At 39.8% G+C, this 14,150-nt stretch overlaps 1 protein-coding gene across 10 annotated transcripts in view; it reads left to right on the top strand.

Moving 5' to 3' along the window:
- The window catches only part of LOC105713889 (transcription initiation factor TFIID subunit 1-like), an 89,336-nt gene that overhangs the window by 60,576 nt on the left and 14,610 nt on the right, over positions 1 to 14,150 (top strand). For all 10 annotated transcript variants that reach the window (XR_010340584.1, XM_064370973.1, XM_064370966.1 and 7 more), the window contains exons 33-34: positions 11,082 to 11,149; positions 11,631 to 11,747. Coding sequence is in view for 9 of the 10 variants with exons in the window: in XM_064370973.1 (XP_064227043.1) it covers positions 11,082 to 11,149; positions 11,631 to 11,747 (185 nt within the window). In the remaining variant the exon portion in view is untranslated. The remainder of the gene's footprint in view (positions 1 to 11,081; positions 11,150 to 11,630; positions 11,748 to 14,150) is intronic.

A 14,150-nucleotide genomic window follows, 5' to 3' on the forward strand; every position in this document is an offset into this window, starting at 1 on the left:
AGTGCTGGGATTATAGGCGTGAGCTGCCTTGCCCTGCCTGTTTTCTTAATAATGAGTTTTAAGGGTTCTTTATATATTCTAGGTACAAGACCTTTATTAGATATACGATTCTCCCAGTCTGTGTCTTACCTTTTCAGTCCCTAAATAGTGTCTTTCAGGCTAGGCACAGTGGCTCATACCTGTAATCCTGATGCTTTGGGAGGCCAAGATGGGAAGACTACTTGAACCCAGGAGTTCAAGACCAGCCTACGCAATATAGTGAAACCCCATTTCCACAAAAAATTTTAAAAAGTATCTTTGTTTGGTGGTGCATGCCCATGGTCCCACCTACTCGGGAGGCTGAGATGGGAGGATTACTTGAGCCCATGAGGTAAGGCTGTGGTCAAGGCTGACCCAGGAGGTCAAGGTGAAGTGCTGGGATTATAGTGGTGAGTCCACAGACATGGCCAGTGTTTTTATCTCTTAAGAAGTTGGCCAAGTGTGGTGGCTCATGCCTATAATCCCAGCACATTGAGAGGCAGAGGCAGGTGCCTTGCTTGAGGTCAGGAGTACGAGACCAGCCTTGTCAACATGGTGAAACCTATCTCTACTAAAAATACAAAAAAAATTTAGCTGGGTATGGTGGTGCAAACCTGTAATCCTAGCTACTCGAGAGGCTGAGGCAGGAGAATTGGTTGAACCTGGGAGGTAGAGGTTGCATTGAGTCAAGATCACACCACTGTACTTCATCCTGTGTGACAAAGTGAAACTTGTCTCAAAAAAAGAAAAACAAATGTCTTTGCCCAGATCATAAAGGTTTTCTCTTATGTTTTTTCCTAAAAGTTTGAAGTTGTAGCCTTTTACACTTAAATCCATGATCCATTTTTAATTATTTTTTGTGTACAGTATGAAGTTTAGGTTGAAGTACTTTTTTTTTTTTTTTTTTGCCTATGGATGTCCAATGTTTCATCATAATTTATTGAAAAAACTGTCCTCTCTCCATTGAATTGTCCTGTACGTACACCTTTATCCAAAATCAGTTGAGGGTGTTGATTTATTTCTAGAAGTCTTGTCAGAGTGATTTCTCTCACTCTTTTTCAAAACTATTTTATATTCTAGTTCTTTTACCATTCCACTAAATTTAGAAGGGGCTTGTCTATATGTATAAAAAAGTCTTAGTGGGATTTGGGTAAGAATTGTGTTAAAACCCATGATCAATTTGGGGGAGAATTGACATCTTTACTGATTCTCTTTTCATGTTAGTACATACAAATTTACACATTCTTTTAAACATATTTCTTAGCATGGATGTATGTATCATAATTTAACCATTCCCCTATTGATAGGCATTTAAAGTATTTCCATAATGCTGGCTTGCAGATAGTTGTTCACTATTTTTTCTGTTTGTTTTGGAACCGAGTCTCTGTGTCGGCCAGGCTGGAGTGCAGTGATGTGATCTTGGCTCACTGTAACCTCTGCCTCCCAGATTCAAGCGATTCTTGTGCCTCAGCCTCCTATGTAACTGCTATTACAGGTGTGTACCACCATGCCTGGCTAATTTTTTTATTTTTACATAGAAGTAGAGATGGGGTTTCCCCATGTTGCCCAGGCCGGTCCCAAAGTCCTGACCTCAGGTAATCCACTTCCCTCAGCCTCCCAGAGTGCTGGGATTACAGGTGTGAGCCGCTGTGCCTGGCCTAGTTGTTAACTATTTTTATATTTTATTGATGTGTGCTTGTGCAAAATTTCTGTAGGAAATCTTGATATTTTGAAATTGTGTTCCAAAAGGCTATGCCTGTTTATAGTCATAATAACAGTGAAAGAAAATATCTGTTTCCCTATAACCTCTTTAACATTGGGAATAATTAACACTTTAAAAATTATTCCTGTCAAATTAAAGTATATAACTCAATATTTTATTATAAAAATTACATATTCATTGAAGAAATGAAAAAACAGAATTATATAAAGTAAAAAGGAAAACTCTTATTCTTCCCTTCCTTCCATCCCCTTAGTAGCCAGTATTCTGGACCTTTTTTTATGTATAGTATATGCTTTTTCCTTTTTGACAAGTGAAATAGTTAAATTCTTCTTTTTTTTTTTGTTAATAGGTAATTTGCCATGTTGGCTAGGCTGGTCTTGAGCCCCTGGCTTCAAGTTATCCACTTGCCTTACCTCCCAAAGTACTGGGATTACGGGCATGAGCCACCATGCCCAGTTCCATGTTCTGTCAAGTTTTAACTTGACAATATGTTATGATAATTTTTATTCATATAAGTATTTGATATTGTTTAAGTAAAATTTGTGTAAGGTAGACAAATCGTATGTGACTTTCTTCATCATATGGAACCCAAAAAAGGCAAAGGATGTCATTATGAATGTTTCTGGAAAAAAATATCTAAATTGGATTTCCATTTTGTTTTAAAAATACTGTGGTTGAAACAGATTGAGGGAAATTGCCCAGTGGTTACTGTCATTTGGCATTTCGTTTCTATGACAATATTGTTTTGTTGTGAAGTGTTCTTTAACACTGCCTAGTTCTCTGACACAGTTACTTCTTTATAGTTCCTTAGTATTGAAATTACAAGTTTCTATGTATCTAACTTCCATGAACCCTTAAAAAGAGCATCAGGGACCTATCTCTTGGTTTTTGTTTTTTTATTTTTGTATCACCAGAGCCTGGCGCTGTACCTGGCTTATAGTAAGTGCTTTACAGTGAAGAGTCAAGGCCTTTTACAAATTTTACTCTATAGGAAAAGGTGTTTTGAGGTGTTTATATTATTTTTCTAGTTGTAGAGATATGAGGATATGTTTTTAGCCAAAGCTATCTATTTATTTATATATTTTTAAGTTGCTAAATGGAATGGTGGTTCATTTGTGGGGAAAAAAACATTTTCAGGGTCTTTGGGCTTTTCATCAAATAGACCCTTGGCCAGTGAGACTTATCACCTCAATTCCCTCTGGATGGTTTCTGCCTTCTTGAATTTCTAGTCTAGATTCTGACTGAGATTATGTTACTCAGGTTTGAGAGACTGTGAACCTCTTAATCTTGAAAACTAAACATCCTAATTTACATTTGATCCTCATTCTACATAATGTAAGGAGCCTAGCTATATTGTGAAAGATTAGATTTACTTCTCTTTAATTTTCACTTGTTCTGGATCTAGTTTGAAGATAAATAAGAATTTCAAACTCAGAGGTCACCTCTTTGGGATTCGGACTATGCGTAGTTGTATTTAGTAATTGTAATTTCTTTCGGAATTTAGTATGCAGATTTTTCTTTTTATATCTGGCACTGATATTTTTTAAAAAAGCTTTCTACTGCTGCTGAGCTTTTATTTTTTATTATTAATGGTTCACGTTGGAACAAATACATATCCCCACACCATCCACTGTCAAGATAATTTATGCTGTTTTGACAGAGTACTCATTTTCATAGGGAGGGATTATTTTTATTATTTGTGGGAGAGTTCTCAAGGAATTTGTGATCTTCCTTTTTTTCCTTGGTGCCCAGGGGGTGCTTACCAACCTGACTGGTGTTTTTCTCTGAAACCTTTTAGAAAGTTAGCAGTAATAGGCCGGGTGCAGTGGCTCATGCCTGTAATCCCAGCACTTTGGGAGGCCAAGGCGGGTAGATCACCTGAGGTCAGGAGTTAGAGACCAGCCTTGGCCAACATGATGAAATTCCATCTCTGCTAAAAAATTAGCTGGGTGTGGTGGTGCACGCCTATAATCCCAGCTACTTGGGGAGGCTTAGGCAGGAGAATGCTTAAACCTGGGAGGTGGAGGTTGCAATGAGCAGAAATCAAGCCACTGTACTCCAGCCTGGGTGACAGAGTGAGACACTGTGTCAAAAAAAAAAAAAAAAAGAAAAGAAAAGAAAATTAGCAGCGATAATGCTTGCTTTCCCTCTCTAACTAGAACCATGAAGCTTGTGACTTGCATTTCTTCGCACATCACCATAAAGAAGGAAATTAACTTTGAAACCAGAAAAGAAATTTTCTTGGTGTAATATCAACTTTCCAAAGCTGTCATTGGAATTATCTCTATTTAAGGACATTTGAATTTGAATTGTATGTGATTCTGTAGACTCTATGGTTCCTCATTTGGTATGAGGCAAAGTATAAATAAATACGTTTCTCCGAGACATGTAGAGTTGCTTTGGCCATCATTTAACAAGAAGAGAGAGAAAAAGCAAAATATACTCAGAAAAACATTCCTTTTCATGTGTGGGTAGCTTATTCTGTTGAGTACAGTGACAAATCACAGATTATCTTTCATTCATTTTGGTGTCATTCTAGAAATTCTTTGTAACTTAATTCTGGTTTTCTATATAATAACCCTTTAGGGACTGGGAATTGGAGTTCAGTTTCTGTTTTATCTTCTTCCCAGCACCCCCGTGGTAGCTTCAGCACCTTTGCTATTCCTATAGAGGCTCTATTGTCCTTGTCTATCTCTTTACTTGGATTCCTTATTTCTTCCTAAGCTACAAAACCTATAGCTGATCACCCTACTTTTAGTAAGCTCCTGATTGCCGCGGAATGTAGAGCGGTATTTTTAGATTTATGGAGACAGTTATGGAACCCTTTGAAAATCCGATGAAAAACTATGGTTTTTCTACTCTCAAAAATGTATATTGCATACAGAATTTTGTTGATAGTTTTAAGGGGTTTGTAGATCTCTCTCACATTAACCACTCCGAGAAGTCCTGGTATAGGTAGGGATAGGAAAACATCACAGCGGATATTTTTATCCATTATGTTAACAGTGGTTTGCCAGTTCCACCATCATATTTCATTAGAAAGACTTAATTGCTCCTTTGCATATAATAGTGTAATAGAGTTTCATAGCTGAAGCCCTCATAACTTGAGAACATGGACTGTCTAAAACTGATAACAGACACAGACAGCTAACAATCTAACACCTAAGTGTATCAGCTGTGTAAGTGTGTGTGTGTGATTTTTTAAAAAAAATATTTTAGAGGTATTAGTAGATGACTTTTTTGGAGACAGAGTTTCACTCTTGTTGCCTAGGCTTAAGTACAATGGCACCATCTCTGCTCGCCTCTACCTCCGCCTCCCAGGTTCAAGTGATTCTCCTGCCTCAGCCTCTTGAGTAGCAGGGATTACAGGCACGTACCACCACACCCAGCTAATTTTGTATTTTTAATAGAGTCGGGGTTTCTCCATGTTGATCAGGCTTGTCTTGAACTCCTGACCTCAGGTGATCCGCCCACCTCGGCCTCCCAAAGTGCTGGGATTACAGGCGTGAGCCACTGCACTTGGCCATTAGCGGGTATTTCTTGGAGTGATGTGTTGCAAAGAAAATGGGTAGGGAAGAGGTCCCATTTTCAAAATGGATTAAAGTAAGAAAGAAACTTTACAAATGTATAAAACTAATTTTTCCTCATGTTATAAAGTGAGGGGATTGAGATATTGAGAAGTTGGTTCTTGTTTAAGTTTCGAAACTAAAGTAGAATAAAGATTGAATTCGTAATTTACAGGCTGGAGTTTTAGCCATGAGGCAGGTCCCTGTAGGTAGAAGAGCCTACACTACTGTAAGGAACTATTGTACCAGCTTGGTGAAGGAGGCCTGTAACCTGTATGCAGCCTTTCTATTTTCTCTAGGAACATTTCTGTTTTCTTTTTTTGTTTGTTTCTTGAGATGGAGTCTCGCTCTGTTACCTAGGCTGCCCAGGCTGGAGTGCAGTGGTGTGATCATGGCTCACTGTAGCCTTGACCTTCTGGGCGCAACCAATTTTCCTGCCTCAGCCTCCTGAGTAGTTGGGACTACAGGTGTACGCCACAATGCCCAGCTAATTTTTGTATTTTTTGTATAGACAGGGTTTCGCCATATTGCCCAGGCTGGTCTTGAACTCCTGAGCTCAAGTGATGATCCTGCCCAGCCTCCCAAAGTGCTGGGATTACAGACATGAGCCACCATGCCTGACCATCAAACTGTTCTTGATTGTGAGCCATCTCTGGCTATCTTTATATATGTCTTAAATGTCTTTTTTTTTTTTTTTTTTTTTTGGAAGGAGGGTCTCTGTCACCCAGGCTGGAGTGCAGTGGTGTGAACACTGTAGTCTTGACTCTCCTGGGATCAAGCCATTTTCCTGCCTCAGCCTCCCAAGTAGCTGAGACTACAGATATACGCCACCATGCCTGGCTAACTTTTTTATTTTTGTAGAATTAAGGTCTCACTTTGTTACCCAGGCTGGTCTCAAACACCTGAGCTCAACTGTTCCTCCTGCCTCGGCCTCCAAAGTGCTGGGATTACAGGCATGAGCCACCACACCCAGCCCTAAATATCTTGATAATTGACTTTTCTTAGTTTCTGTTAGGATACAACTTTATTTTACATATTTTAAAGAATGATCTATACTTGTGAGAGGACACTTTTTTTGAGACAGAGTCTTGCTCTGTCCCCAGGCTGAAGTGCAGTGGTGCAATCTCGGCTCACTGCAGCCTCCACCCAGGTTGAAGCGATTCTCATGCCTCAGCCTCTCGATTAGCTGGGACTACAGATGTGTGCCACCATGCTCAGCTAAGTTTTGTATTTTTAGTGGAGACAGAGTTTTACCATGTTGCCCAGGCTGGTCTCGAACTCCTGACCTCAAGTGATCTTCCTGCCTCGGCCTCCCAGAGTGTTGAAATTACAGGTGTGAGCCACCACACGCGGCCAAGACTTTTTTTATTTAGGTAATAGCTTGTAATAGTCATAGTAGATACGACCTGAAAGCTTCGCATATACCTATGGTATGTATTTTTTTTTTGTTTTTCATTGATAGATCATAGTTGTACATAGTTGTGATATTTTGATACATGTATATGATGTGTAGCGATCAAATCAGGGTAATTGAGATATCCATCACCTCAACCATTTATCTTTTTTTTTGTATTGAAAGCATTACAATTCTTCTAGCTATTTTGAAATATATAATAAGTTATTGTTAACTAATTTCCTTACTATACTATCAAATACTAGAATTTATTTCTCCTATCTCATCCCTCACATCTCTTCACTTCCCATCTTCTGCTAACCACCATTCTACTCTCTACCTCCATGACATCTACGTTTTTAACTCCCACATGAGTGAGAACGTGTAATATTTTTTTACTGTGCGTGACTTATTTTGCGTAACATAATCATCTCTGTTTCCAACCATACTGATTTGATTTCATTCTTATATTGCATTGCATATATATAACAATTTTTTTTTTTATTTGAGATTGGATGCAATGGCGTGATCTCAGCTCACTGCAACGTCCACCTCCCGGGTTCAAGTGATTTTTCTGCCTCAGCCTCCCGGGTAGCTAGGATTATAGGTGCCTGCCTCCATGCCCTGCTAATTGTTTTTGTATTTTTAGTAGAGATGAGGTTTCGCCATGTTAGCCAGTCTGGAATGGAACTCCTGACCTCAGGTGATCCACCCGCCTCAGCCTCCCAAAGTGTTGGGATTATAAGCATGAGCCACCATTCCCAAGCAGCACATGTTCTTTATCCATGTATCTATTGATGGACACTTAACTTGATTCCATATTTGGCTATTGTGAGTAGTGCTGCAGTAAACATGGGGGTGCAGATATTTTTTCAGTGTACTGATTTCCCTTCTTTTGGGTATATGCCCAGCAGTGGTATTGTTGGATCATCCTATGAAAATCCTATTTTTAGTTTTTCGAGGAACCTCTATACTGTTTTCCATAATGGCTGTATACTACTATACATCCCCACCAACCGTGTGCGAGGGTTCCCCTTTCTCCACATTTTCATCAGCATCTGTTATTCGCTGTCTTTTTGATTAAAGCCGTTCTATCCAGGTGTGGTGGCTCACACCTGTAATTCCAGCACTTTGTGGGGGCCGAGGTGGGCAGATTGAGCCAAGGAATTCAAGACCTGCCTGGGCAACATGGCAAAACCCCATCTCCACAAAAAATGCAAAAATTAGCGAGGTGTGGTGGCACCTGCCTGTAGTGCCAGCTAGGCTGCAGTGAGCCATGACTGCACCATTGCACTCCAGCATGGGTGACAGAGTGAGACCCTGTCTCAAAAAGAAAAAAGCAATCTCATGGTGGTTTTGATTTGCATTTCCCCAATGATTATTAATGTTGAGCACCTTTTCATATACCTGTTTGCCATTTGAATGTCTTTGGACAAATATCTATTCAGGTCTTTTGCCCATTTCTTGATCAGATTTTTTTTTTTTTTTTTTTGGCTACTGGGTTGTTTGAGTGCCTTTGTCTGTTTGGCTTTTGTTGTTGTCTGTGCTTTTGATGTCTTACCCAAAAAGACTTTGCCCAGATTAGCATCCTATAGCATTTCTCCAATGTTTCTTCTAGTAATTTTATAGTTCAGGTCTTATATTTGCCTTTAATCCATTTTGAGTTGATTTGTGTATATGGTGAAAGATGGGGATATCCAGTTTTCTCAGCACCATTTATTAAAGAGACTGTCCTTTCCCCCAGTGTGTGTTCTTGTTGCCTTTGTTGAAAATGAGTTGGCTGTGTATGGATTAATATCTGTCTGTGTATTCTGTTCTGTGCCATTGGTCTGTGTGTCTGTTTTTATGTCAGTACCATGCCATTTTGGTTACATAGCTTTGTGGTATAATTTGAAATTCGTGTGTGTGTGTATTTAAGGCAGAGTCTCGCTCTATCACCCAGGCTGGAGTGCAGTGGTGCGATCTTGCCTCACTGCAACCTCCGCCTCCCGGGTTTAAGTGATTCTCGTGCCTCAGCCACCCAAGTAGCTGGGATTACAGGCATGCACCACCATGCCAAGCTAATTTTTGTATTATTAGTAGAGACAGGGTGTTACCATGCTGGCCAGCCAGGCTGGTCTCAAACTTCTGGCCTCAAGTGATCTGTCCACCTTGGCCTCCCAAAGTGCTGGGATTATAGGCTTGAGCCACCCTGCCTGGCCTGTGGTATTTTTTATCCTTTATATCCTGATAAAACAGTAGGTTTAATTTAGGGATCACCTTTTGTGAAGGCTTTCTTAATTCCTCTTCCCCTTTTACCTCCCAGAATCAGCCACTTCCTTTGTGCCACTGTTTTTTTTTCTTTCTACTGCATTGTACTGCCCTGTATTTGTTTACAGTCAATCTCACTGTACTAGGCTATAAACTTCTTGAGGATATGACCTATATCTCACTCATTTCTATCATCTCCAGTGCCTGGCACACAAAAGGTATTGAGAAAATGTCTTATGAATAAATCAGTGAATGATCAGTATATTAAAGAACATTTTAAGTATTTAAGGTAGGGATTGAAAATTCAAATGCCTTCGGGGTCTAGGCATAAGATAAGCAGACCTGGAAGGGACTGTGATAACCTGGAGAACACAGGCTTTATCTAAAAGGAGCAGCTGCTACTCAGCCCCAGCCCATTGGTGCCTTGTGGGAATGCTGACCCTGTCTTGGCCACATTTTTAAATTTTCTAAAAAAGAAGCCAGACAGTTTAGGTTTTTATGTGAAATCTCGCAACTGTTAAATGTTAGTTGATAACATTTAACTTAGTTGATAAGTTTTTTTATTTCAAAAACCCTTTTATTGAAATATAACTTAGATACAGAAGTGTTTTATGTATTATGAGTGTATAGCTGAATCCATATTTAAAAACTGAACTAATTTTTTATGTGAGCCAAACAAAACTACAAGCCACCAGTTTGCAACTTGTAACTAAGGCCATTTGGGGAACTGTATAGTTAAGAATCATCTTTATAGGTAAAATTGTCTTAAGGAGACACATCAGCCAAATGCGATGTATGGACCTTTTTTGGGTTATGATTCAAAGAAATCAAATGCAAAAGAGTGTTTATAAAGTAATTTGGGAAATTTGAATCTTGGCAGGCTATTTGATAGTATTAAAGAATTACTGTTAATTATTTTATATGTGATATAGTTGGTTTGTTTTTAGAGCACCTTTAATTAATGGCAAAATTGAGCAGAAGTTACAGAGAGTTCCCATATACTTCCTTCCCTCACATACATATAGCCTCCCCAATTATCAACATCTCGTACCAGGCTGGGCGTGGTGGTGCATGCCTGTAATCCCAGTACTTTGGGGAGGCCGAGATAAGAGAGGTAAGTGAATTCTTTAGGCCAGGAGTTCAAGACCAGCCTGTGCAACATAGCGAGACCCGCATCCCTACAAACAAACAAAAATGGGCATGGTGGTGCATACCTACACCAGAAGTTCAAGGCTGCTGTGAACCATGATTGTATCACTGCATTCCAACCTGGGTGATGGAGTGAAACCCTGTCAAAAAACAAAAATAGCGTCCTGCACCAAAGTGCTATGTTAATTGTGTTAGCTGATGAACCTACATGGACATATCATTATCGCCCCAAGTCCATGGTTCATTCTTGGGGGTGGTATATACATTGTATGGGTTTTGAAAACTGTATAATGACATGTATCCACCTTATATTATCATACATAATTGTTTATTAAAAGCCTCCTTAGGCTGAGCACAGTGGCTCATGCCTGTAATCCCAGCACTTTCGCAGGCTGGGGCGGGTGGACCACTTATTAAGAGGCCAGGAGTTGGAGAGCAGCCTGTCCAACGTTTACATTTGTCTCTACTAAAAATGTAAAAATTACCTGGGTGTGGTGGCACATGCCTGTAATCCCAGCTACTCAGGAGATTGAGGCACAAGAATTGCTTGAGCCTGGAAGGTGGAGTTTGCAGTGAGCCAAAATCACACCACTGCACTCCAGCCTGGGCAACAGAGTGAGATTCTGTCTTTAAAAAAAAAAAAAAAGCATCCTTAGCAACACATACTGAACAATTAAAGGAAAATTGTTATGATACTGGAATTTGCTACACAAAAATTTGAGAAGAGTCTGAAAATTGAAGTAAATGAAACAAGATTGGCCATGTGTTAATAATCATTGAAGCTGGCTAGTGAGTACATGGGAGTTTATTATGTTAGTGTATCTTTGAAATTTACTGCCTCTGGAAGCAGAACAAGAGTCCAAGTTAAAGCCGAAGCATGATTTTTCTAGGTCTAGGTTAATGGGACATACTGCTGGTGACAGAATATAAAATTCTGGACCAAGTCTGCAAAGATAACGACACTTTCTTATTTTATTTATAGGGCCTGAGAGTCAGTATACTAAGACTGCTCAGGAGATTGTGAACGTCTGTTACCAGACATTGACTGAGGTAGGTGGTAAAAGTTGGAGATCCCAAGCCTGGGCAACATAAGGAGACCCCATCTCTACAAAAAAGATTTAAAAATTAGTGGGGTGTGGTGGTGCCTACATGTGGCCCCAGCTACTTGGAAGGCTAAGGTAGGAGGATCATTTGTGCCCAGGAGGTCAATGCTACAGTGAGCAGTGATCGTATCTCTGCATTCCAGCCTGGGCAACAGCGAGACCGTGTCTCAAAAAATAAAAGAAGGTCCTCTTGGGATCTAGCTTTTTGAAATCCTGTTCCCTTGAATGAGGAGCTTTCCCTGATTATCCTGTTTGAAAATGTAGTATTCCCTGTCCCCCAACTCCACATCCCCTATTTCCTTCCCTGCTTTTTATTATCTGTGTCCTGCCACTAGAATATAAGTGGGATATTTGTCCATGAAGATTTGTTGGCTTTTGTATCCCCAGTACTTAAAATACATGTTGAATGAATTTATTTTATTTCTCAGTATGATGAGCATTTGACTCAGCTCGAGAAGGATATTTGTACAGCTAAAGAAGCGGCTTTGGAGGAAGCAGAATTAGAAAGCCTGGACCCAATGACCCCAGGGCCCTACACACCTCAGGTGAGTCTGAGGACTAAATACCTCCTCTTAATAGTTTTCTTACTGGTTTGGGAAATTAGGAGCATGTTAACAAAGCCGTTTACTGAGATACCATTCTTCTCTGTCCTTCCTCTTCATATGCCTTTCGTGTGGTTTCTTGTCTTCTCAAAGGCTAAGGTGAGTGAGGGCCATGGGTCTTGGTGGCCTTGAATCCAGAAGAGGCAGCTGTGGGATGAATGAGTGGGGTGGGGCCTTAGTTGTTTAGGCAGTGTTTGGGAATACCAGATTCCTGACCCAGCCATCCTCTGGGTCTCTGGAATTCTCTTGTCCATGAATTTGGGACTCTAGAACATCCCTAGAGTGTAGACTTCTTATAGACATAGGACACTGTTCTTGTGCCTTACAGACACTTGGTTTCTCATTCCCTCAGAGGTATCTCAGTGTAGCTCAGAAGCCAGCCATTTTTCTGGATTGACTCCTTCTAGTAAATGAAGAAAAGTAGTGTTTATAATGTTCTTAAATGTTCATGTCAAAAGAATTAGAGAGCAGGATAAATAAGAAATTTTTAGTCTTTCTGGTCTGACTGAACCCTTGAAATACACTAAGAGTCTATTTCCTCTATACTGTACTCTTAGACGGTTGGTATATTTGAAGAATAGGACTTAACAGAACATCACTGTTGCTTGGTTTCTGTATTGGTGGCACCATGGTAGGGTGGAAAGTATATAAGATTTGACATAAAACAGGCCTGGGTTTGAGTCTTAGTTCTCCTTCTGTCTAGCATTGTGATCTTGGAAAGTTAACCTGACTCTCAGTTTCCTTTTCTCTAAAATCTTTTCAAGATGTTGTAAACATTAAATGAATTAATTTAATTTGCCTGACACATAGTAAACATTCAGTAAATGCTTGTTTCTTTGTCTGTTCTCTGAGGCCCTTTCAAATTTAATGAAATATTTTCATGCAGAGCTCTGCCGATTTCTTTCATTCTATCCAGGTTTTCTTCTGAACTGATAATGCAACCTGTGTGACCTCTGTTGGATTATTGCTGTCTCTAAATCTCGTTCATGCACTATCCCTATCTATCTTTTACTCTCTTTCATCCCACAACCTAGGTTACTGAGGGGCCAGGTATAATAGAACCCTCAGATACTTCTTCAAGGTCCAGAACAAGGAAAGGCTCTTGGATTGTGTGGGCAGATTGGGTCAAGGGGGCTTGGGTGAGTGATGTTGCCCAGGAAGGCCCTATTTGCTAATAGGCCCACAGCTTCCACAAGGTACTTTCTGGTAAGCTAAAGCCTGGGTATTAGCCATCATTCCCCAGGAGAGCCTAGCCATTAAACGGCACATGCTTTGCTCGTTTCTAGGACAGCCTAAGCCTAGTCCTTTGGTGAGTCAAAGCCTTGGACCCCAAAGTCACCTTCCTTTCTTCCCTTCATCTCCCACACTGCCTCAAATGGCTAAGGAAAACCTGTCAACTATTCTCTCTCTTTAGTGTTAGCTATTGTTTGGTGCAGTTACAGGGTTTCCTATGAAGAGTAGGATTAGATAGTACTGCTTCATTATTCCAGTTCGCTTTTTCACCATCCCCTTCATTCACAAACAGTTTAAGATAGTAACCAACTCATTACCTCTTAACCTGAGCAAGGTGTACATGAGTGACTGCCCTCACACATTACTATTCTCAAACTCAGATGTTACAGAGTGTGTTTGCAAAAGTTAAACCTGTCTTAATACAATTTTGGTTGTAAGACGCATGATAGTAATCATACCTTCCAACTTCTACATGGTGGTGGGGTCAATAACGTATTTTCACTCAACTATTTCCACTTAACTTGCATTGCATCATCTGTTCAATATAACACTTTATCTGAAAGTGTTGACTTTGCAGTTTTCTACCCTGTGCGCTAAGGTTTTGCAGAAATTTCATACCTTTATTTGTCCCTCCTTCTGTTCCACACTGATTTATCTGCTCTGTAACGCCTTGAATTTTGTTTTGTCTCTTACTTTTCCAAAACCCTCTTCTGAATCAGTCTTGTTTTTTCAGAAAACACAGTGTAACACATATATTGGTTTTCTGTTGATAAAAGTAGCATGTTCATTAGGGAAGATTGGAAAATAAAAAGAAATAAGTTACTTGTAATCACTTCCACCACTCAGAAGCAACATCAACCACTGTGAACACTTTGATTTCTTTCGTATCTGTAGTGTCTGTATTTGTGTTTATATACACACTTTTAAAATGAAATACGATCAGTACAGTTTTATGTCTTACTCTTTTCACTTGACATTATATTGTGAGCACTTTCGTCCCTTTTGCCCTCCTGTCACTGAATAGTCCATTTGCTAAATCCCTGTTCTTCCCAGGGGAGAAAACAGAGAAGGGATGTATAATTTATTGAGTACCAGGCATTGGGTAAGGAACTT

The sequence above is a fragment of the Aotus nancymaae genome, unplaced genomic scaffold, assembly GCF_030222135.1.
Source record: "Aotus nancymaae isolate 86718 unplaced genomic scaffold, 86718_ANA_hifiasm-v0.15.2.pri h1tg000111l, whole genome shotgun sequence".
In the NCBI taxonomy this organism is placed as follows: Eukaryota; Metazoa; Chordata; class Mammalia; order Primates; family Aotidae; genus Aotus; species Aotus nancymaae.